The sequence below is a fragment of the Chlorocebus sabaeus genome, chromosome 27, assembly GCF_047675955.1.
Source record: "Chlorocebus sabaeus isolate Y175 chromosome 27, mChlSab1.0.hap1, whole genome shotgun sequence".
In the NCBI taxonomy this organism is placed as follows: domain Eukaryota; kingdom Metazoa; phylum Chordata; class Mammalia; order Primates; family Cercopithecidae; genus Chlorocebus; species Chlorocebus sabaeus.
This window is the reverse complement of record NC_132930.1, coordinates 11302625-11327773: the sequence shown is the minus strand read 5'-3', so window position 1 is coordinate 11327773 and position 25149 is coordinate 11302625. Positions and strand designations below refer to the sequence as shown.

General features: G+C 40.4%; 2 protein-coding genes across 3 annotated transcripts; one reads left to right on the top strand and one right to left on the bottom strand.

The window, feature by feature from the left end:
* Positions 1 to 1155: 1155 nt before the first annotated feature.
* On the bottom strand, positions 1156 to 5860 carry RPL9 (ribosomal protein L9). Its single transcript, XM_008017615.3, has 8 exons — positions 5805 to 5860; positions 5288 to 5334; positions 5088 to 5203; positions 4477 to 4572; positions 3458 to 3590; positions 1898 to 1978; positions 1564 to 1680; positions 1156 to 1244 (listed from the first exon to the last, which is right to left on the bottom strand). The coding sequence occupies exons 2-7, from the start codon at positions 5331 to 5333 to the stop codon at positions 1574 to 1576; spliced, it is 579 nt and encodes a 192-aa protein (XP_008015806.2). The 5' UTR covers position 5334; positions 5805 to 5860; the 3' UTR covers positions 1156 to 1244; positions 1564 to 1573.
* An 83-nt stretch (positions 5861 to 5943) lies between these two features.
* Positions 5944 to 24003, top strand: LIAS (lipoic acid synthetase). Of its 2 annotated transcripts, XM_008017613.3 has the most exons (11): positions 5945 to 6079; positions 7405 to 7577; positions 8826 to 8919; positions 10171 to 10251; positions 11693 to 11849; positions 11932 to 11989; positions 14183 to 14311; positions 16622 to 16767; positions 17840 to 17910; positions 19382 to 19493; positions 23484 to 24003. In XM_008017613.3, the coding sequence occupies exons 1-11, from the start codon at positions 6035 to 6037 to the stop codon at positions 23534 to 23536; spliced, it is 1119 nt and encodes a 372-aa protein (XP_008015804.3). In that variant the 5' UTR covers positions 5945 to 6034; the 3' UTR covers positions 23537 to 24003. The 2 variants fall into 2 exon arrangements, with proteins under 2 accessions (XP_037864548.2, XP_008015804.3); XM_038008620.2 differs by lacking the exons at positions 8826 to 8919; positions 11693 to 11849; positions 11932 to 11989 and having other exon boundaries at positions 5944 to 6079.
* The last annotated feature ends 1146 nt before the right edge of the window (positions 24004 to 25149 follow it).

The following is a 25149-nucleotide window of genomic DNA, read 5'->3' as shown; positions in this document are numbered from 1 at the left end:
TCTAATGGACCCGTATTTCCCAACCTTTTGGGGATGTGATCTTACTTCATGTTGATCCCATTCATTGCCTACAACCCCATCCTGGAAGCTTCTGAGCAAATCCTAGATTCATCATTACCTCCAAATTTCTTAAAAACCTAACCACATAGTCAGCAAGATTCCTTAATGTATGTTCAACTAGTGCACTTGAATCAAGATCTAAAATATATAGGGCATGGTGACCCATGCCTGTAGTTCCAGCTCTTTGGGAGGCAAAAGAGAAACACTTAAGGCCAGGAGTTCAAGACCAGCCTGGGCAACATGAGACCCCATACATACTTTAAAAAAGTTAAAAAAGTCAGACGTGACGGTGCCTGCCTATAGTCCTAGCTACTAAGGAGGCTGAGGCAGCTAGGAGCATTGCTTGAGTCCAGGAGTTTGAAGTTACAGAGCTATGACCATGGCACTGTATTCCAGCCTGGGCAACTGAGCAAGCCATTGTAAGATCCAAGATAACATATATGCCAACTGGTTGCTACTTCTGTCATTTAATCTTTCTGATGGAACTATCTGACCATACCTTACAATGAAGGTACTCAGCACATTTTCCTGATGCATTTGATCAAGAATGAATGTTACATCTTGCCTTAGAAATTGCAGTTTCCATCAAATGAGATGTAGAATTCAGGAAGGTTTGGGGGTCACCATGTTGACCTAGGTCTAGTTATGGTGGCCTCGTACCATATTTAAAGTATGACACGTGAAATTAAAAGATTATGGAAGGGTTATCAATTTTCAAAAACAAGTTCTAGGATATGGAAGTAAATGGCTGAGGGAGGGTAAAGGACAAGATTATTGAGACCATGAACCAAACCAAATGCACCTTCTAACTGATGCTGTATCACTTTGTTCTACTCCTCAGCTGTTTTTCCAAAGATGACTAAGACAACATCTGCCTTACCAAATACTCAAATTCATGCCTCAGGAAATTTAGACACCTTCAGGGTATTCCTAAAGTTCTATATGCAATGACCAACGGCCTCATGTTTGCCTGTCACTGGTACAATATTCCTCTTGCCTAAAATATATCCTTGCTATTCCTTCAAGAACCAGATTAAAGCTCCTTGTTCCACAAGGGAGAAAAACTAGCTAACAAGGATAACAGGTTTAAGAAGCTCCAAATCAACAGGTCTTTTATTGCATCATTTAAATATCACAAGTAGGTCTTAGGAGTCATCTGGCATCTTCTTTCTGTAGCTGGATAACTGGGTAGAAAAAAAAAAAAAAAAAAAAAATCGGTCATTCCCATCAATACACTTGCCCAGAAAAGTACTAATCTTTTGTTTTGTACTATATTCTAAATGATCTAAAACATACCTCAGGACTATGACTTATTGATTCATGGTAAACTATACATAGTGAAATGCATGCCAATTCCATCTTTTATTCGGTCAAATTTACTGTGTTCCAGAATGCTTAACTCTCCATTTTGTATGACTACAACTCCAGTTTAAGTCTTTTAGTAAATTTAGAGCTTCATTCAACTAAAGCAGTAATAAAACTTAAGATACTACAAGAACTTACCTCTTAGATCTTATTCATCAGCCTGCTGAACAGTTCCTTTTTCAGAGACATAGATACCATCCAAAAATTTCCTGATATCCTTGTTTTTAACTGTTGTGGCTTGCTGAATCAAAGCCGCTACAGGAGAGAAGATACAGCAATTAATACATCAGCCTAACCCATCTTAAAAAGAATATGTTTCATTATATGCTCTACTTAAAATTTCAGAATGTTACCTTTTTAACTTCACAATTTAAAAAGCTAACCAAATAAAAATTAGCAAAATACTGTATTTTAAACAACAAGATTTAGATAAAATCTTGTAGGCGTAATTAGAAATAGTAAACATACAAACCTGAATTTGAAACAAGTTCAATGTCATTTCCTTCAAGGATTAATTCATCTTTCTGGGCTTGAGATACTGAACAAGCAACACCTAAAAGGGGAGAGGGCACGTGCACAGCATCAACACCAAACTAGATCTGTGTAAAAAATATTTAAATTGCAGAGGCACTAATTTATTCCATGTAAAACTCCATGCACCAAAAGAACCTTGTCTTAAGATTTTGGGGCCAGGCACAGTGGCTCACGCCTGTAATCCCAGCACTTTGGGAGGCCGAGGAGGGCGGATCATGAGGTCAGGAGATCAAGACCATCCTGGCTAACACAGTGAAACCTCATCTCTACTAAAAATACAAAAAAGTAGCTGGGTGTGGTGGCACGTGCCTATAATCCTAGTTACTTAGGAGGCTGAGGCAAGAGAACCACTTGAAGCTAGGAGGCAGAGGTTGCATCGAGCCGAAATCGTGCCACTACATGCCAGCCTGGGTGGCAGAGCGAGACTCTGTCTCAAAAAACAAACAAAAAAACCATTTTGGTTTTACAGCACCTGCCTTACCTGTGCCAAAATCTTATTTGTGTTCCTACTTGAATGAATCACAGTCCTACGGTGGTTACTCCTTCGATGATTTAATAAAGGTATTCAATTTGCCAAGTCTTACTTTAGACCAGCCTGGACAACATAACAAGACCCTCCCTCTACAAAAAATTTTTAAAAATTAGCTGGGGTCAGGCACAATAGCATTCCTTGAAATCATGAAATCAGCCTGGGCAATGTGGCAAAACCGTCTCTACAAAAAATAAAAAATTAGCTGGGTGTGGTGGCAGACACCTGTAGTGCCAGTTAGTGGGGTGGCTGAGGTGGGAGAAACACCTGAGCACGAAAGTGGAGGCTGCAATGAGCTGAGATCACACCACTGTACTCCAGCCTGGGCAACAGAACAAGACGCTGCCTCAGATAAAAAGCACCAATCTTTAAAATTTTTTTTAAACCTACAGTATTTACTATGTATTACGCATGCACTGTTATTTTTCAACTTTAAGTCATTTAATCAAAGATGTTTGCAATTTTAAGCTACGGAGAGATGATACGCCCAAGGTGGACAGTGAGAGCTGAAATTTAAGCTAGGCTATTAACCACTACTCATGTAGTTTTCTCTTTAGATTTTAAAGGTTCTTACCACAAAGAAACGGAGTGATGGATGTGTTAATTAGCTTGATTTTGTCATTCCACAGAATATACATGTATTGAAACATCACATTGTGCCCCATAAATACACACCTTTTGTAAATTACAAGTCTTAAAAGTATTTCATTTGCCAAGTTAAATACAACCACCACTACAAACTACTCCAATGTATCAACTTTCTGAAATTGTAATCAATATGATATAAACCCTCAAGTAGCACCAACAGTTACAAGTGTAATCAAGAGAATTCTAAAACAAATCTGGTTTTATTCAGCACAAACACAAAACACCAGCCAACTGAAGTATGAAAGAGGTTGGGAGTGGAAAAGGAGAAAAAAAAAATATGAAGGAAAAATTTCTTAATTCTATCTGAGGGTATGCACATACCTGGTCTCATCCGAACCCTGCGGATGTATTTTTCACCCAAGAAATTTCGGATTTCCACAAGAGACCCATTCTCCTGGATAACGACGTTGATGGGGAAGTGAGCATACACAGACCTCATCTTGTAACGGAAGCCCTATATTAAATAAGCAAGCTATTACCAATGCTGAAGAGTATTTTTAATAGTTTTAAAATTTTGTTAAGAACTGTCACCTGAACCAAACCTTATAAACATTGTTCTGTCTATTCAGTGGACTGTAAAGCTCCTTACAGAGGCATTTATTTCACTATCTCTCATGCCCTCAATGAACAATGCTGCCCTCTTTTAATGAGAACCCCAAAGCCCTCATGTCTGACATTAGACTAACATTTACTGAGTAACATTTACTGAGTAACATTTACTGAGTAGTACTAAGGTACAGCACACGGCCAAGAATTGAAAACCATTTCAGCATGAACTTTTTATCCTGAGGGGAGAGAAGGTGGGTTGGAAAGAATAGGGACCAACAGACAGAAAACTCAGAAACTACATCATTTTCTATCCCAACAAGGGGTCCTGATGGTGAGATTTCATTGCCACCTAATACTGCAACTGTAGATTTCCTATTTTAAAAAAAGAAAATTCGGAAGATGTGAAAATTCACCATTAGCCTACTTTTTAAAAACTGCACCCATCTAGCCATGCATGGTGGCTCATGCGGCAATCCCAGTACTATGGGAGGCCAATGTGGGAGGATCCCTTAAGCTCAGCCTGGACAAAACAGGGAGACCCCAGTCTTGATTCAAAAAAAAAAACACCCCCCCACCCCCAAAAAGAAAAAACAAACATGTTGTACCAATCTGGTCTTTACTCTCAGCTCTATCGCTTGAAGACCCAGAGACGCCTATTTTTGCCAAGTTCGTGTGTATTACACCAAATAAAATGTGTAACCCATTCTCTGAAAGAGACATTTATGCTGTATAAAGCAAAGGTTTGAGAAACCTCCCTTTCCAAAACAAAGAAGTCTGATTCATCTGCTTACCAGTGTAACACCCTTGATCATGTTCTGTACATGACTACAAATAGTCCGAACGGTAGCCAGTTCCTTTCTGTTACCCCACCATTTGTCAACCCGAAGCTGTAATAGAAAAACGTATTCTTTCCAGAAATATGCAGGCTTAAAAGGTAACAGACCACTTACCCAATTACTTTAAGATTCCAGAACTAACCCTAATCAAAGCACATGATTTTCAACTGGAAAAATCCAACCACCTATAAAACCTCCCAAAAAGTTAAGCTTTGTACAAGTTGCAACAAACTTCCCTTCTGGAAAATTAAATCATTAGGTGTTACAGACCTACTGCCGGTTCCTAGGATTTTTACAAAGCAACCACTAGGAAAATAAACCAAACTTCTAACACTATTAAGACGTGTCACTGACGACCACTACAACATTTGAGCTTTATATAATTCGCTGTGTTAAGAATCTGGTTTTTCAATTTCACTAACGGAAAACTGGCTGGTATTCTGGACAGCAACATTTAAAGCTAAAACACTGAACCTCAATTCGAAAATTGTTAAAGTAACCAAATGTGATGCTGTTATAAACCACCGTCCAACGAGCAAGTGAATTACCAGAAAAAAAACCCTCACCCTCTTTTTTTTCTTTCCAAGAAGACTGAGTTCCACATTGATGTGATTGAAGTCCCTCCGCAGGGTTCCTCTGGGGCCCTTCACGATAACTGTGCGTCCCTTCAGGGTAATGTCGACTAGAAGACAGAACACACTCGTCAGGCCACACAGCGCTTGGAACGTGTAGTAAAAATGTATGAAAAAGATGTCAAGTCTCATACCATTTTCTGGAATGTCGACAGTCTGATTGCTGAGAATGGTCTTCATTCTGAAACACAAACACTGGGGGTGAGGCCGACCCAAGGCCCGTTTTTTCCACCAAACTACGCGGCACAGAGCTCCACTCCGCCGCACAGAGCTCCACTCCTACCGGAGACTGCCAGGTGGAAGTTCCGGAGACGATATTGGAGGACGGGACACCGACAGCGGGCCCCAGTGCGTCCCAGCCCGGAAGGAGCAGCCCCAAAGCGAGAGTTACGAAGCCCAGCAGGCGAACTCCCGCTCAGCCCAACCCTGGAAGTTCTATCCAGGCGGCGCCATCCCGGCAAGGCTGAGGGGCGGGAATAGGCCAAAAAGCCCAAAACAGGATTCGCATCCGGCGCCGCCAGGCTCATATGGCGCTTGCCGAGCTGGGGGACAAACAGGACAAGGTTCCGAGAGGGGGAGCCGCGCCACAGCCTTTCCCAGAGCAGATGGCTTCAGATTCCTAATGCCCCGCGAGCACAGAAACATCCTTACCTTGCAGTAGACGCAACAAAGAAAGAACGTATTTCGTCATTACGTACTTGTATCCCTAAGGGGGGGGCTGCGTATTGCGTCATAAGTGCGCGACGCCCCGTAAGGCTAAAGCAGCCAATCATGGAGCAGCTCGGCTGTTTGTCGTAAACGGAGCGACGTGTTATCTACCTGTCCTTTCCCAGGAGTTAGCGGTCTCTCAATCCCTGCACTGCGCTAGCTCTAAAGAGGAAATGTCTCTACGCTGCGGGGATGCAGCCCGCACCCTGGGGCCCCGGGTGAGCGGCGGGGCGAGCGGGTTTGGGCGTGGGGTGGGGGGATCCTCTCCCTTCAGAGCGCCCACGCCCAATAATAAAGGTCAGTGCATTTACTTCTAGCCAACGGCAGTTTTAAACATTTTTCGTGTAATCTCACGTAATTCTTCCACCAACCGCAAGATATTGATATAGAGTCTCTGGCATCAGTTTGTTTGAAAGTCTCTCTGGGCCGGCACTAAGGACTTATTTTCTGTTTAGAGTGGTTTGTACCGTATATTTATGGAGCACTGCAGTGAGCACCCTACATAGCTATTCTGTGTTGGACTCTTACTGTGTGTAAGACACCACTCTAGCCACAGAGAACACAAACCTGTCCTCTAGGCTTTAGCTGCACACACTGAGAAGTGCAGTAGCAATCGTGCAACACCCTAACAGGCACTCTTGAGTTGTCGAAGGTTCTTTTGCGTTACATGTGCAGACTCGCGGATTTTGTAGTGTTCTGGCTGTCTCATGCATGTTTGTGTTCAGATGTAAAAGCCGAATACCGTGATTTCTTATGTTACTGACTGCCATGTTCAAACACAGAAAAAATGTAACCTAGAAAATAAAATCGTTCATCCTGGCCAATGCGGTGAAACCCCATCTCTACTGAAAATACAAAAATTAGCTGAGCGTGGTGGCGCGCGCCTGTAATCCCAGCTACTCAGGAGGCTGAGGCAGGAGAATCGCTTGAACCCGGGAGGCGGAGGTTGCAGTGAGCAGAGATCGCGCCACTGCACTCCAGCCTGGGCGACAGAGCGAGACTCCGTCTCAAAAAAAAAAAAAAAAAGGTAAAAACGTTAGGCTTAGTTTTCCCCCTTCCAGTTATCTGAAACCAACTGGGCATTATTAACCTGCTTTTCAACAATTATGCTTATTCAAAACTCGAGAGATTTATTGCACACTTCACTTTAAACGCCCCTGATTCAAGTCAGGACCAGAACAATTTTAAACTATGGCAACTTCTTCAGTTATTGCAGTTCAATCTTGTTGAAAGACAAACATGTAGTTACTGGTAGGTGGAGTACGTGAAAGTGTGATGTATGTTAGATAGTTCCAGAGATTTCCAAATCAATTCTAAACTCAGTACTAAACAGTCAACTCTTATTCTCTTTTAGGTTTGGTTCCTTCAGTCATCTTTTATATTACATTCTAATGCCCTAGAATACTAGAGCTCCTAGTTTGACATAATTTCTGAAACACTTTTTTAGCTTTACCAAAAGGCTTACTTTTAGGTGTTATCATGGGTTAAAACTAAATTATTCCGGACTCCACTAAATAAATGTCATAATGAACTCTTTCTTTAGGTATTTGGGAGATATTTATGCAGCCCAGTCAGACCATTAAGTTCCTTGCCAGATGAAAAAAAGGAACTCTTACAGAATGGACCAGACCTTCAAGATTTTGTATCTGGTGATCTTGCAGACAGGAGCACCTGGGATGAATATAAAGGAAACCTAAAACGCCAGAAAGGAGAAAGGTAATTGAAAATTTGAGATAATTTTAACGTCCCATTCCTTTGTTGTGCATTATTTTCAGATATAACCAACCCCTAGAATCTGTTTTTTATATCAGACTAATTTAGCTAAAAGTCATTAGAAAGATGTGATGGACAACTAGATAGAACAGGTAAGCAGATGAAATTGTTGGACTCTTTCTTTTTTCTCTGTGCCCTTACTATGTTACACTGCCATCTCCCCATTTCCTACCCAACATCCAACTTCTTCAGAGTAGAGATTATTGCCTTACTACTAGTCTCTTAGATCTGGGTTACTAGGTGTTGATGATCTAACGTGTGCTTCTCCTAGTCAATTTACATTTGACCTATGGATACCTTACCTTAATTTAAAAGAGTTATGGAATTTTATGTAGAAGGTAGATTGTGTTGAGAGAGAACTTAATCCAGCTCCTTTTATATCACAAGTGGATGGAAGTCATGGAGAACCAAGGATTCACAGTCTCCACTCCAAATTTTAGATCTTTTTTACGTTGAGTAACCACTATAAAATCTAGAATATAGAGCAGACAGTGCACTGTTGTGATCTTAACCTCACTCTAAACAAATAGAGTACTTTTTGGCAGTATCATTCATGAGGGATGAGATATTCAAAAACTCATTCTCTTATTAGAATAGTGTAACTCTGGCTCTGCAAAAAAGGTAGACATGAGCATAGTGCCCTGTTATACTCCTTTATTGGTGTTTTTTTTGTTTTGTTTTGTTTTTTTTTGTTTTTTGTTTTTTTTTTGAGATGGAGTTCACTCTTGTTGCCCAGGCTGGAGTGCAAATGGCGCGATCTCGGCTCACAGCAACCTCCGCCTCCAGAGTTCAAGCCATTCTCCTGCCTCAGCCTCCAGAGTAGCTGGGATTACAGGCATGCACCACCACGCCCAGCTAATTTTATATTTTTAGTAGAGACGGGGTTTCTCCATATTGTTCAGGCTGGTCTCGAACTCCGGACCTCAGGTGATCCGCCTGCCTCGGCCTCCCAAAGTGCTGGGATTACAGGCGTGAGCCACGGTGCCTGGCCCCATTATTGGTGTTTTCTAAAGTGGTTTGAGCAAGGCTGAATTTGATTCTGTGTTCTTACTCTTATGACAGAAATTATAAGAGTTATTCTAAGATTATAGAAAAAGTATTAACTAGGAATTGTAATAGAAGAAATTAACTTCAAAGCTGTGTAATTATTTGGCAGCATATTTGTTAATCGTTATGTTTGACTTTCCTTAGGTTAAGACTACCTCCATGGCTAAAGACAGAGATTCCCATGGGGAAAAATTACAATAAACTGAAAAACACTTTGCGGAATTTAAACCTCCATACAGTAAGTTGTCAAAGTGTAAACTATCCCTCTTAACCAAAAGCCATGTTTCTACATTTATATAGCTTAAAAATTATTAACAAATATATAAATAATAGCAAAGAAAGTAAATATGTTAAGTGATACATTACTACCAGGAATGGAAATATATTTAGAATCATTTTTCCTGCAAACAAAAAGATTTTTTGCCCTACAAGTTTGGAAACAAAGCTTTGTTTGTTTTATATTGCAAATTAGATACATGTTTCATTGGAAAGAATATAAAATTAAATGTGAAGCTATGTCACATACACAATGCCATATATAAAGCACGCTCTTTTACCTTTAACTGTTCAGTATATATTCTTTCAGACTTTTTTATTTGCACATATGAAGTATATACATTCATGAAGTTTTTAATTTAAAAATGAGTTTGGCCGGGTGTGGTGGCTCACACCAATAATTCCAGCACTCAGAAGGCCGAGGCAGGAGGATCACCTGAGGTCAGGAGTTAAGACCAGCCTGGCCAACATGGTGAAACCTCGTCTCTACTAAAAATAAAAAAATAAAAAATTTGCTGGACTTGGTGGCGTGAGCCTGTAGTCCCAGCTACTCGGAAGGCTGAGGCAGGAGAATCACTTGAGCCCGGGAGGTGGAGATTGCAGTGAGCCAAAATGGCATCACTGCACTCCAGCCTGGATGACAGAGTGAGACTCCATCTTTAAAAAAATAAGAATTCAACTCTGTCCATTCTTATATAATTGTCTAAGGGAGTACACCTCTATAGGACATGCTCACCACACTCTAATTTTAATATAGGGTTTGGCAGTTTAACAGCCTCTTTTTTTTTTTTTTTTTTTTTTTTAAGACAGGGCATTGCTCTGTTGTCCAGGCTAGAGCGCTGTGGCACCATTGCCTTGACCTCCCAGGCTCAAGTGATCCTCCCTCCTTGGCCTTCTGCGTAGCTGGGAGTATAGATGCACATTACCATGCCTAGCCAACTTTTCGATTTTTTGTAGAGGTGGGGTTTCACTATGTTGCCCAGACTGGTATCAGATTCCTGGGCTCAAGCAATCCTCCCGCCTCAGCCTCCCAAAGTGCTGGAATTACAGGCGTGAGCCAGCGCACTTGGTCTTAACAGCATTTTTGAATAGTGGATGTCTTCAAAAATATGTTGTAAACAATAAGCAGTTTAAAATGTCTAATCACAGTCACCAGTTGTTTAGTTGGTGGATATTGTCAACCTAATGGTGTTCCATTTCCTTTTGTACACAGGTATGTGAGGAAGCTCGATGTCCCAATATTGGAGAGTGTTGGGGAGGTGGAGAATATGCCACCGCTACAGCCACGATCATGGTAGGGCCAGCCTCAGCCTCTACAGCTTTAGTCTAGAAACTGAAAGGGAATATGTTCTGTCTTCTTCCTAAAAATGTGCGTTATGAATCTCTGGTCAGATTTTTCATTACATTTACATTTATGAAAAATATTAAGAAAAAACCTGATGGAATAATCCAACCTGTTGTGATCTCACTCTTCTCTGCATAAATCTGTTATTGGTTCTTTCATTTATGTGATAGTTAATCACACGCTGCCTTGAGATACCTCTCCTATCAATTTTTGGAAACATTATTCATGATTGCTTAACTTTTTGTGTGTTTTCTGTTTAATATATTCTACAAGAAGGAGCTGTGCTTTCTGTTTTCACATTCATGGAGACCTGCACATTGATCTATTACATATTTTATGTCTTTTAAAATCATCTTTTTTGATTATTGAGTAGATAAAATGTATCTTCATAGGCCAGGTGCAGTGGCCGATGCCTGTAATCCCAGCATTTTGGGAGGCTGAGTCAGGCAGATCATTTGAACCCAGGAGTTCGAGACCAGCTGGGCAACATAGTAAAACCCTGTCCATACAAAAAAAAGTTTTAAAAAAATTAGCTGGGCATGGTGGCACTTGCCTGTATACCCAACTACTGGGGAGGCTGAGGTGGGAGGATCACTTGAGTCCAAGAAGTTGAGGCTGCAGTAAGACATGATCATGCCACTGCATCCCAGCCTAGACTACAGAGCAAGACCCTATTTCAAAAAAAAAGCATCTTATAAACTGTGTAAGTTATAAAGAATAACAGAACAGACACCTTCATACCTCCAGTTTGAGATTAAAACATTAGCATTATCTTTGAATCCCCCTCTGTAGCCCCTAAACTGTATTTTAGAATCCCATTTTTCAGTTATGTTTCTATTTTGTTTTAAGAAATGGGGGTCTCACTCTGTCACCTAGGCTGGAGTGCAGTGGCACAGTCATAGCTCACTGCAGCCTGGAACTCTAGGCTCAGGTGATCCTCCCATCTCAGCCTCCCTGAATACCTGAGGCTACAGGTACATGCCACTACACCCAGCTAATATTTAGAGACAGGGTCTCGCTGTGTTGCCCATGCTGGTCTCAAACTCTCAACAATCCTCCCACCTCAGCCTCCAGAGTAGCTGGGATTATAGGAGCAAGCCACTGCACCCTGCTTTGTTTTTTAAATTTAAATTTTGTGTCCTTTCCTGATCCCATCCCCTTTTCTCTTCGCTGAACACTATTCTTATTGCTGAGTTTATTATTTCCCTTTCTTTTTAGTTGTATCACATATATTTGTGTTCCTTGACTATCATTTAGTTTCGAATGTTTCAAATTTCTTATAAATAGAACCAAACTGTATGCATTCTTTGCAACTTGCTTTATTCTCTCAACATTATGTCCTTAAGGGTCATCTGTCTATTTGATTTAAATTGTAACATTTCTATTTTAGTTGATGGGTGATACATGTACAAGAGGTTGCAGATTTTGTTCTGTTAAGACTGCAAGAAATCCTCCTCCACTGGATGCCAGTGAGCCCTACAATACTGCAAAGGCAATTGCAGAATGGGGTCTGGATTATGTTGTCCTGACATCTGTGGATCGAGACGGTTAGTGTGTCATGGTGGCCTCTACCAGAAATTGGCTCTAAATGGTGACATCATCTTGAGCAGTGGATTCTTTTATTTCTAGATATGCCTGATGGGGGAGCTGAACACATTGCAAAGACTGTATCATATTTAAAGGAAAGGTACTTATTTTTGCATTTGTTTGTGTAATTTAAGGACCGTTTTGGACCCACATGAGTTTAGTTTAAGTTCTTTACCTTGAAGCAGGGATTATTCACTTTTGGGGGAGTTTCATAGTTTTCTGATAATTCACTGGAAATTATGTACACATTTCTTTGGAAAAAGCATATTTGTATGTACAGATACATATTTGCAGAGAATTTTAGGGGGTCAGTAACATGAACTTATCTATAGACCTTTAGCCCATAGAATCCCTCCCTCATATTAGAGCATTAGTCTAAACTTTGAATAATTTTCTTTAAAAAGTATAAACCTGGTCTTCTTAGTAATGATTTTTGTTTTGTTTTGTTTTGAGACGGAGTCTCACTCTTTTGCCCAGGCTGGAGTGCAGTGGCACCATCTCACTGCAACCTCCACCTCCTAGTTCAAGCATTTCTCCTGCCTCGGCCTCCTGAGTAGCTGGGATTATAGGCCCATGCCACCACGCTCAGCTAATTTTTATACTTTTAGTAAGAGATAGGATTTCACCATGTTGGCCAGAATGGTCTCGATCTCCTGACCTCAATTGATCCACCCACCTGAGCCTACCAAAGTGCAGGATTACAGGCCTGGGCCACCGCACCCAGCCTGGTTTTTTTTGTTTTGTTTTGTTTAAGAGACAGTCTTGCTTTGTCATCTAGGCTGGAGTGCAATGGCCTGGTCATAGCTCACTGCAGCCTCAAACTTCTGGGCTCAAGCAGTCCTTCTGCCTCAGCCTCCCAAGTAGCTGGGACTGCAGGTACACACTACCACGCTCGGCTAATTTTTTTTTTTCATTTTTTTTTTAGAGACAGAATCTTGCTGCATTCCCCAGGCTCATCTCAAACTCCTGGCCTCAAGCAATACTCCTGCCTCGCCCTCCCAAAGTGCTGGGATGATTCTAATTTTCTACAACTCAGTAGTAGTTTGGCACCTAAGCACGCTTAGTAAATTTTTTAAATGATTCCCTAGTATTTTCTGTTTTCTATTTACTATAGTTCATTTTTGAAAAATCTGTTTGCAGCCCACTAAGTTTATTTTACAAGCTTCAATGGGTCTTAGCTTGCAGTTTAAAAAAACAGTAGAACCAAGCACAGTGGTTCACGCCTATAGTTCTAGCACTTTGGGAGGCCAAAGCAGGAAGATTGCTTGAGGCCAGATGTTCAAGACCAGCCTGGGCAACACAGGGAAATGCTGTCTCTACAAAAAATAAATTAAAAAAAAAAAAAAATAGCTGGATGTGGTAGCATGCGCCTATAGTCCTACCTACTTGGGAGGCTGAGGCAGAAGGATTGCATGAGCCCAGGAGTTCAAAGTTACAGTGAGCTATGATGCACTGGGCAACAGAGCAAGACCCTGTTTTTATTTAAAAAAAAAAAAACCCAGAATTATAGGATATGTTCTTTGAACATCTCGTATGTTCATGATAAGGGTGTACATGTAGTCTTTTCTACATCTGTTCTTTCAGGGAACAACTCCAGACACTTTGCCAGTGGGTTTATGAAAAAATTTGTCAGCTGTTTCAGTCATTTTTGCTGGTGTCAAAGGGAACAGCTCTGTGACCCAGTTCACATTATATTGCTTGGATGAATAGATATAGCCACAACATAAATAGGAAGATTAATGTTTAGCTCGTACTTTGTTTAACAAAGCTCATGACTCAGCAACCCAGAAAATAGTTTTTAAAACCCATAGTACTTGTGAAATATTTGCCTAGAGGAAAGGAGGAGAGCATGATTTGATGACTTTTTAAAGAAAGCAAAATTAAAGCAATCAAATAATATTCATATTTATATAAGAAATATCTCAATTTACTTTCCAAAGAGTAAAGTTTTATATTTAATGTTTTAATATTTCATATTTTAGTTTCTTACAATTATTTACTTTTTATAAAACCTACTCAAATTAGGTTTAAAAGTCTACTATATATAATTTGAAATTTTATTCAGTTTGCCTACAGGTGTGTTTTAACCACTGCGTACATAGTATTTAATGTTCCGCTTTTTTTTTCTTTTCTTATAATGGTTCATGTATGAACATCTGTATGTTCATACTTTGCTTGGCAAAGTTCTAAAGGTTACTGTATTGAAACATACTGAATGAGTACCGATAATTTCTGTTTTGAGCAACAGGTATGTCAGTTCTTTCTGTTTGATAATTCTCTTTTTTCCCCCTAGGAATCCAAAAATCCTTGTGGAATGTCTTACTCCTGATTTTCGAGGTGATCTCAAAGCAATAGAAAAAGTTGCTCTGTCAGGATTAGACGTGTATGCACATAATGTAGAAACAGTCCCGGAATTACAGAGGTGAATACGTGTACAAAGTAATGTTGGAAAGTTACGTGGGTCAAAATATGCCATATATACTTACCTTTTCCAGGGGTGAACTTTGCCATCGACTTTTACAAAGGAAACTCTATTCTTTTTTGTTTTTTAGGAAAACTCAGTCTATGTCTAGTACATAAAAATCAGAAAATATCACCAACAAAAACAGCATAAATATACATAATAGTATTTCCACCCAGCAATATCAGTTACTTAGTGTTTATATTATAAACACTATATTTATACTGCATAATTATATTTTTATATTTATAATATACTTAATTTTTATATTATAAACATTAAGGTGTTAATAATTCATATTACTAACAGTTACTGTGTGTGTTTTAATACACACAAATAATGAACATCTTTTTTTTCTTTTTTTTTAAAAATAATATCAGACTGCAAATTTCAATGAGTTGTTTACTTCCCCCTCCCCACAAAAAAGTTTTCGAAGGAGGGAAAAATTACACTAGAGCAATTGCTTTGGTTGTAATTCTAAAGAAAAGGCTTCAAAAATGTATTCGACTGGGCGTGGTGGCTCATGCCTGTAATCCCAGCACTTTGGGAGGCTGAGGCAGGCAGATCACCTGAGATTGGGAGTTCGAGACCAGCCTGACCAACATGGAGAAACCCCCATCTCTACTAAAAATACAAAGTTAGCCAGGCGTGGTGGTACATGCCTGTAATGCCAGCTACTCAGGAGGCTGAGGCAGGAGAAGAATCGCTTGAACTCGGGAGGTGGAGGTTGCAGTGAGCCAAGATCGCGCCATTGCACTCCAGCCTGGGCAACAAGAGCAAAACTCCATCTAGAAAGAGAAAGAAAGAAAAAAAAAAATATATATATATATATATATATATTTACACACATACGCAGCACTAATATATGTAATGAATGATGCAGAAGAAAAACTCGTGGCTCACGCCTGTAATCCTAGCACTTTGGGAGGCCGAGGAGGGCGAATTACCTGAGGTCGGGAGTTCAAGACCAGCCTGGCCAACATGATGAAACCCCGTCTCTACTAAATATACAAAAAATTAGCCAGGTGCAGTGAAGCGCATCTGTAATTCCAGCTACTCTGGAGGCTGAGGCAGGAGAATTGCTTGAACCCGGGAGGTGCAGGTTGCGGTAAACCAAGATAGTGATAGTGCCACTGCACTCCAGCCTGGGCAACAGAGCGAGACTTCAGAAAAAAAAAAGAAAAACTCATATCATTCAAATGTACTTTTTTAAAAAAGTAGACACTATGCTTTCTTACTCCTAATAATTTCAGTAATTAAGAGTAATTTTTGGCAAGTAACACTGATGTAAAAAGTAAGGATTATTATCCACATCCATTCAAATTTTAGAAAAATGAACATTTTAAGCTTCAGGCAAGATTAATATCATTTTTTCTTTAATTTAGCATTTAGCGGTGATTTGATTAGCTTGTACATATGATCTGTGTCATAGGACCTGAAATAAGTTAAACAATAACCATCATTTTCACTAAATCATAAACAGTAGAGACCATACTTAATTTCAGTGGAGAAATTCTGTTAAAAAGTAATTTCTATATTGTCAGTTTCAGTTATTTTTAAATTCATAAATTTGTTTCTTTCCTGTTAACTAGTGTCTGATGAAAAACAATTACAGAAAATAAAGCTGCATTAGAATTGAAATGAAATCCGATTTAACATCAGAAGCTTTCTGGCCTTTTGGCTTAAATGATGTCATTTAAGCCACGGTACACAGCCTGTTGCAACCTTGTCGTGATACCACCACCAGTGGGTGCCAGTTTCCCTGGTTTCACTTAAGAAACATGATCCTTTCCAGTGAAAATTCCAGAATCATGCATTTCTTTACCTAAGAGGTGGCAGTGTTGTGTACTCACCAGCAGAGGGCAGCTTAGTCTTCAGAAAAGAAATGAACATGAAAGTTTCAACCCTCTGACGTGGGTTCAGCTTATTTTTTTCTTTGTTCAGCACGGAGACTCTCTTACTTCTGCTTTTTTTTCCTTTCTCTCCTAATTTTTCGCTTCAGAATTCTGGTTTCTCAATGCATAAACTGAAGTAATTTCTTCCATTGTACTTTTCTCTGCCCCAGGCTTGAGGCAGAGCTAGGGAGCCCAGTGAGGCCTTTTCTTTCCTAAATTAACAGTTAGGCATTTGTGCATAAATGCTACCTTTCAACTATGTGGTTTAAGATAATGTGCAGAATGTACTTCTCTGGTCTTTCAGGTTGCTTGCATAACTATGTACTTGGTTGAACTTGTTGTAATTCTTGCTGACAACAGTCCTGCTGTTTTCCAGTAAGGTTCGTGATCCTCGGGCCAATTTTGATCAGTCCCTACATGTACTGAAACATGCCAAGAAGGTTCAGCCTGATGTTATTTCTAAAACATCTATAATGTTGGGTTTAGGCGAGAATGATGAGCAAGTATATGCAACAATGAAAGGTAAAGAAATTGAAAAATGAAAAAATCTTTCCCATCTAATTTGAGTAATAGCAGGAACCCACTCACTTTGAAGGCCCTTCTAAGAACAAAGTATATGGTTATAAATGGCAGCATAAAAAGAAAACCAACTTGCATATGCACCCCCAAATCTAAAATACAAGTTAAAAAAGAAAATAAAGCAAAGGAAATACATTTTCTGGGGATTTCATGGAGTGACATGCATGAAACTCAGGATATGAAATTTATATCCCATTTTATTCCCCATCCTTGCATCCACTGATAGCATGATTTCATTCACTTTTCTCATTCTGTCATTGGACACTTTTGGAGAGCCAGCCAGGTACCAGACACTGACAGTTCATAGATCAATGAGACTAATCCAAGCCTCTGAGAAAGAGCTTACTTGTAGCATTGTCACATAACATGGTGTGCTTCGGACTTTGCTGAACCTTAGTCCCATAAGTCCATGTACTTTGTGATTCTTGGACTTTTTAAACTTTGAGAATAAAAGTTTTAATTTTAGCAGAGGATCCTTAGATTGCTTGTAGTTATTTAGTGGTTCAAAGAGTAGTAAGTTCATATAGTAATTAAGAGCTGCTGTTTACCAAATTGCACGCAGTTTATTAGAAAGGTTCTGATACGTCACAGTTTAAATCACAGCCCCCATAGCATATCTTGTGCATTGAGTAAAAACCTAATGCAACACATTTGCTCTATAATATAGGTGCATTCAGGTTTTTGCATATACCATTTCTCATACCTTTTCTGCCAAACAGACTCCTACTCTAAAACACCCTCCACGACTATTTTAACATTTATTCTGTACTATTAGAAGTATTTATCCTTGTATCTATAAGCCCTACATGACTGTCTTAATTATTACTGTTTTCAGTCCTTACTACAGTCCCTGGCACATAATACTTTTGAATGAATAGGTGTTATCTTATTCCCCAACATGAGGATTATGGACTGTCACAAAGTTCACACCGTTTTTAAATATTCCTCAGGAAAATTATGGTTAGGTCTACAATTAAAGTATTTGCTAATGTAATTTGTGCTTTTCTTCCTACAGCACTTCGTGAGGCAGATGTAGACTGCTTGACTTTAGGACAATATATGCAGCCAACAAGGCGTCATCTTAAGGTACACATATCTTGATTTGCTTTTTTTTTTTAAGACGGAGTTTTGCTCTTGTCGCCCAAGCTGGAGTGTAGTGGCATGATCTCGGCTCACTGTAATCTCTGCCTCCTGGGTTCAGGTGATTCTCCTGCCTCACCCGCCTGAGTAGCTGGGACTACAGACGGGTGCCACTACATCTGGCTAAATTATATCTATATAGATATAGATATAGATATATATTTGTTGTTGTTTGACACGGAGTCTCGCTCTGTCACCCAGACTAGAGTGCAGTGGTGCAATCTCAGCTCACTGCAACCTCCACCTCCCAGGTTCAAACAATTTTCATGACTCAGCCTCCTGAGTAGCTGGGATTACAGGCATGAACTACCACACCCGACTAATTTTTTTATATTTTTAGAGACGAAATTTTGGCATGTTGCCCAGGCTGGTCTTGAACTCCTGAGCTCAGGCAATCCACCCACCTTGGCCTCCCAAAGCACTGGGATTACAGGTGTGAGCCACCACACCCGGTCAATTTTTTAATATTTTTAATGGAGACAGGGTTTCACCATTTTGGCCACGCTAGTCTTGAACTCCTGACCTTAGGTGATCTGCCCGCCTCAGCCTTCCAAAGTGCTGGGATTACAGGTGTGAGCCACTGCGCCCAGCCCATGTATACCTTTTGACTCCCAAAAAATCATAACTACTAATAGCCTTCTGTTGACCGGAAGCCTTACCAATAACAACAGTCAATTAACACACATTTTGTATATTACATAAGTGGGCCTGTGCAGTTACCATGTTGTTCAAGGGTCAGCTGTATACTGGTAAGTCCCAGTTTTATTATCTACATAAATCAGCTACATTGGCACATATTTGCTACCTCCCCCATTTTCTCCACAGATTTCACAACTCAAGTGAACCTAGAGTAAAAGAATTTAAAAGTTGGGAAATGGCACTCATTTACACTTGGTTATTGTGTAATTCGTTTTTTGTTATGTTAGAGCCAGAGGCGAAGTAAGAATGGGAAACCATTGTTTCTATTTCTATCATGGACGTTTATCCATTCATTCAAGAAGCTTGTGTTGAGCAGTGACCATGTGCCAGTCACAGTGCTAAGCAGAAGATACAAATTGAGTAAGACAGTCTTGTCCTCAAGAATCAGATAGGCATGAGTAATTCTTGGATTTACCTGTTAATGAAGGAAAAATATAGATAAATAATCTCTATAGATAATCTCTTCTCTGTCCTTTGGAACAGCCAATGTAGCACAAAATTGATATGCTTCCCTGCCTCTATAATTCCCTGTATTTACATCCCAGTAGAGTGGCCAAACAAGTAACCAGTAAACAGGGAGGAGGGAGAGGACAAAAGCCTGGAGGTGGAGGCAAGATAAATTATGCAGTGAAGAGTGTTCTGCATAAATGGGTATAGACTTTCTGCAGAATCAAAGAGGAATTCTAAAATCTGATCAGAAGTAATTATTTAAATCTAGGTTGAAGAATATATTACTCCTGAAAAATTCAAATACTGGGAAAAAGTAGGAAATGAACTTGGATTTCATTATACTGCAAGTGGCCCTTTGGTGCGTTCTTCATATAAAGCAGGTAAGTTAGATTGCGGGGCATGGTTTTATTTAGGCCATTAACTTTCCACATTAAGTTCTACCACCAATCACTAAAACTCTTGACAAATTGTAATACCTTTGGTGGTCTTGGTAGAGGGCGTAGTTTTTTTTTCTGGAACATGCTTAGGAGCTTTGCTCCATGGGGATCATGTTAAGGAAAAGTTTCTCTTAATCCTTTGTTTCTTAAACAAATTCAGCCCCCTGCTTTGTAACTCAGCTACTATAGTAAAAGCAGAAACAATTAGTTTATTGATTTATTCTATGTGTAGTTTTCAGTAGTAGATTATTCAGAAATGACAGAGCATGTCAAGCATCTGATAGGGTTTTCTGAGAAATACATATTTATTTGGAAATGATGCCAGCTGCATCTCCAGACTACCAATTTCAATCAATTTAAGCACTGAAAAGTATCTGTTTGATAGCATTGCTTGCGTCATTACATTTCTTTGTATTTTTCCCCCAGAGGCAACAGAAAAATATCCATAAGATTATTTTTCTCCATAGAAACATTTACTGGTTTTACTAGCTACAATGCAGTTTTTTTTTTACCTTTGGAATTTCAGCTCTTACTTTAATCAATAGCTTGAATTGATTTATGAAAATAAAATCAGTTTCCAAGGGATAAAAAGTCATGTGATAATGATTGTCAGAGGATCCATAGAACATATCTGAAGACTGAATTTAATCTAGAAAGTGTTTATGATGTCCCTGTCAGTTGGACTTAACAATTATAATTATTAAGAATAAATAGACTGGCCGGGTGCGGTGGCTTACGCCTGTAATCCCAGCACTTTGGGAGGCTGAGGCGGGGGGATCACAAGGTCAGGAGATCGAGACCATCCTGGCTAACACAGTGAAAACCCCGTCTCCACTAAAAATACAAAAAATTAGCTGGGCATGGTGGCAGACGCCTATAGTCCCAGCTACTCAGGAGGCTGAGGCAGGAGAATGGCATGAACCCAGGAGGCAGAGCTTGCAGTGAGCCGAGATTGCGCCACTGCACTCCAGCCTGGGTGACAGAGCAAGACTCCATCTCAAAACAAAAAGAATAAAGAGGCCAGGCAAGGTGGCTCATGCCTCTAATCCCATCACTTTGGAAGGCAGGAGGATTACTTGAGCCCAGGAGTTCAAGGATGCAGTGAGCTATGATCATGTCACTACAACTCCAGCCTGGGCGACACAGCAAGATACTGTGTCTCAAAATAAAAATAAAATAAAAAAAAGAAACAGCTAGGCCAGCTGAGGTGGTGTGTGCCTATAGTCCCACCTTCTGGGGAGACTGAGGCAGGAGGATCGCATGGGCCCAGGAGTTCAAATAGAGCTTGAGCAACATTGTGAGACCTTATCTCTTTATTTTTTATTATTATTTTTGTTTTGAGGTGGAGTCTCTCTCTCCGTCACCCAGGCTGGAGTACAGTGGTGCAGTCTTGGCTCACTACAACCTCTGCCTCTTGGGTTCACGCCATTCTCGTGCCTCAGCCTCCCGAGTAGCTGGGACTACAGGCACATGCCACCACACCCAGCTAATTTTTTGTATTTTTAGTAGAGACAGGGTTTCACTGTGTTAGCCAGGATGGCCTCGATCTCCTGACCTTGTGATCCGCCCGCCTCGGCCTCCAAAAGTGCTGGGATTACAGGCGTGAGCCACCACACCTGTCCGACCTTGTCTCTTTAAAAATAAACTAGGTATTGGCTGGACGTGGTGGCTCATGCCTGAAATCCCAGCACTTTGGGAGGCCGCGGCGGGCAGATCACAAGGTCAGGAGTTCGAGACCATCCTGGCCAAAATAGTGAAACCCCGTCTGTCCTAAAAATACAAAAATTTAGGCTAGGTGCGGTGGCTTATGTCTGTAATCCCAACACTTTGGGAGGTGGGTGGATCATGAGGTCAAGAGATCGAGATCATCCTGGCCAGCATAGTGAAATCCCATCTCTACTAAAAATACAAAAATTAGCTGGGCATGGTGGCGTGCACCTGTAGTCCAGCTACTCGGGAGGCTAAGGCAAGAGAATAGCTTGAACCCGGGAGGCGGAGGTTGCAGTGAGCCAAGATCCTGCCACTCCACTCCAGCCTAGCAACACAGCAAGACTCCGTCTCCAAAAGAAAAAAAAATTACTAAAATTAGCCGGGCATGGTGGCGTGTGCCTGTAGTCCCAGCTACTTGGGAGGCTGAGGCAGGAAAATTGCTTGAACCCAGGAGGCAGAGGTTGTGGTGAGCCAAGATCACGCCACTGCACTCCAGCCTGGGCAACAGAGCAAGACTCTGTCTCAAAAATAAATAAATAAGCTAGGTTTGGTTTGTTTTTTTTTTCGATCTAAAGTGATGTTTTAAATGATTGCTTTATATATTGGAGTCTAAATCTTAAATATGTTTAAATTAAACAAATTCTATTTGAAAAAATTAATGCTCCAGTATTAGTAATACAAATTAGTAATATGTCTTTATAGTATGCTTTATAGTATGTTCCTATAAAGACATTTAAGGCCGGGTGCAGTGGCTCACGCCTGTAATCCTAGCACTTTGGGAGGCCGATGTGGGTGGATCACTTGAGCCCAGGAGTTCAAGACCAGCCTGGGCAACATGGCAAAACCCCATCTTTACAAAAATACAGAAATTAGCTGGGTGGCTGATTTGCTGGGTGGTGGTGGGCACCTTTAGTTCTAGCTACCCAGGAGGCTGAGGTGGGAGAATCACCTGAGCCCAGGAGGTTGAGGCTGCAGTGAGCTGTGATCATGCCACTGCACTCCAGCCTGGGTGACAGAGTGAGATGCTGTCTCAAAAATAAATAAATAAATAAAAATAGTAATTTAAAACATTTTAATGAACTAATAGCTCATCATAGTTTAGAAACCCAAGAATTTGATTCAGCGCTGACTGACAGGATGTGGGGATTTTGAAAACCAGTAATCGCAAGTGATTTAATCTTCAAGCAGCACTACTGGCAAGCTAAAAATACGTATGAAGGATAGAGCCACTATCAGCTTCTAGAATGGTTAGAGTAATATCCTTTGAAAGGAGTGTTTCTTTTGTTAAAGAAAAATTTCTAACATATAAAAGGAAGTAAATTATGAACTTTTTGATGCTTTCTAAATTACCAGGAAAAGATCAAATTCTGGTACGTGATGAGCATTAGACTAAAATGATGGATTAGGGTCTGGTAAAGTCGGTGCTACTCCCACGACATTCGGAGGAGGTATGGAGCAGCATGGATTACTTGGCTGGGTTATGAGCCTTGGGATTTGCAGAGATTATATGTAGATACACTCATCACAGTTCTACTCATATGTAAGATGGCAAAGAGAAGTTAATCAGACTCCTCGTAAAATCAGGCCTCCAGTGCTGCGCTCTACCAGTAAGCATTGAGTCATGCTGTAAGAGCAATAGACTAAATGGAATGCTAATGGCCTAAAAAGAGAATGTGCCCTCTAAGCTGCTAACTTACTGCATAGGCACAACTCAGGTGGTGGGGAGAAAGCCCATTACAAGTGAAGAGCTCTTGCTTCCCTAGAGGGGAATAAGCTAAAGAGATTCCATCAGATGCGTCTGCTCAACTGCAACGAGGTCTGTTTTATAAACATCAGATCCAGCCTAATAATGTAGCAAAATTGCTCTTGGAAGTGAATTTTGCCAAGAGCAATACTTTGACAGTGATGAGGGAAAGATAGTGCACATAAAGTAGAATAAATATGCAGACCCATGTATACAGTAGGGTCACCCTTCGTAATATTGAGTTACTAGAAAGAATAGTAGTAGGAGACTGTAGTCATTATTGCTGGGGAGAAAGGCCAAAGATATAGGGGATATTTACGTTAGAAAAATATTGCCATTGAGGTTTGAGAAGAGGGAAGTGCCAATAAATACAAACGTCTTCTTTAAAGGGGAAACACCAAAAATATAATTCTGAAATAGTTGTCTCACTATTATTTACTTTAAATTGATATTAATGTGTTTTCCTTTTTCCTAAATAGGTGAATTTTTCCTGAAAAATCTAGTGGCTAAAAGAAAAATAAAAGCCCTCTAAAACTTCAAGACCTTCAAGATCACAGAAATTTTTAAAATTTGATTCCAGTTAATAACAGAGGTGGTGCCAGAATGCCTGGACTCCAGTGGATGTACCCCACCTCTTTGCTTAAAACAAAAAAATGTCAATAGCCCGGCGTAGTGGCTCACGTCTGTAATCCCAGCACTTTAGGAGGCCGAGGCGGGTGGATCACCTGAGGTCAGGAGTTCGAGACCAGCCTGGCCTGCATGGTGAAACCCTGTCTCTACTAAAAATACAAGAATTAGCCGGGCGTGGTGGCGGGTGCCTGTAATCCCAGCTACTCGGGAGACTGAGGCAGAAGAATCACTTGAACCTGGGAGGGGGAGGTTGCAGTGAGCCAAGATCACACCATTGCCTTCCAGCCTGGGTGACAAGAGCAAAACTCCATCTCAAATAAATAAATAAAAAGGAAAAAAGTCAATAAACTACAGATTTAATTACAGTAATTCATTTGGCTTTTTGTATATCTTCTTTGTCCCAATAAACAGTTGCTTGCTGTGATGTAATCTTAAAATATCTTTGTAAGAATTTTCTGTTAAATAATTTTAAAATGCATTAAAAACTTCCAGAGACAAGGCATGGTGGCTCACACCTATAATCCCAACATTTTGGGAGGCCAACGCGGGCAGATCACTTGAGCCCAGGAGTTCGAGACCAGCCTGAGCAACATGGTGAGACCCTATCTCTACAGAAAAATTAAAAAATTAACCAGATGTGGTGGCATGCATCCGTAGTCCCAGCTACTCAGGCTGAGGTGAGAGGATCACATGAACCTGGGAAGCAGAGGCTGCAATGAGCTGAGATGGTGCCATTGTTCTCTAGCCTGGACACTGTAACTGCTCTCCAGACTCTGTCTCAAAAAAAAACAACTTCCAGATTTTCCAGTCCACTGTTAACATCGTCATTACATTTCATTTATGAAAAATAAAAACTTCATTTGTTACTGTGATGGAACAGTCACAGTAACATAATCACAGTTTCATAGGTTGAAACTGTGATCAGTTATGATTAACATTTGTCCTTATAATACTGGAATAATTTAGAAAGGCTTAAGAGTGAATGTTGGCCAGACGTGGTGGCTCATGCCTGTAATTCCAGCACTCTGAGAGGCCAAGGTGGGCGGATCACCTGAGGTCGGGAGTTTGAGACCAGCCTGGCCAACCTGGTGAAACTCCATTGCTACTAAAAATAAAAAAATTAGCTAGGCGGGTTGGCAAGTGGCTGTAATCCCAGCCACTCGGGAAGCTGAGGCATGAGAATTACTTCAGCCTGTGAAGTGGAGATTGCAGTGAGGTGAGATCGTGCTACTGCACTCCAGCCTGGGCGACAGAGTGAGATTGTCTCAAAAAAAAAAAAAACTGTAAATGTTAATTTTTTACATTGGTGTGACTACTTCAGAACCTGCAAAATCGTTTTATGCTGATCACATTTAGTCCCTCTGAAAAAACCAAGGCCATAATGCTGCCTAAGGCATGGAAATAGAACCTGGAAATATTAACCCTTATTTGTATAGTAGCTTGCTAAATCCACATGCACTATTCCTTTCATTTCTCACATTGGTTGAGATATATGATGATAAAGACCTGAGAAAG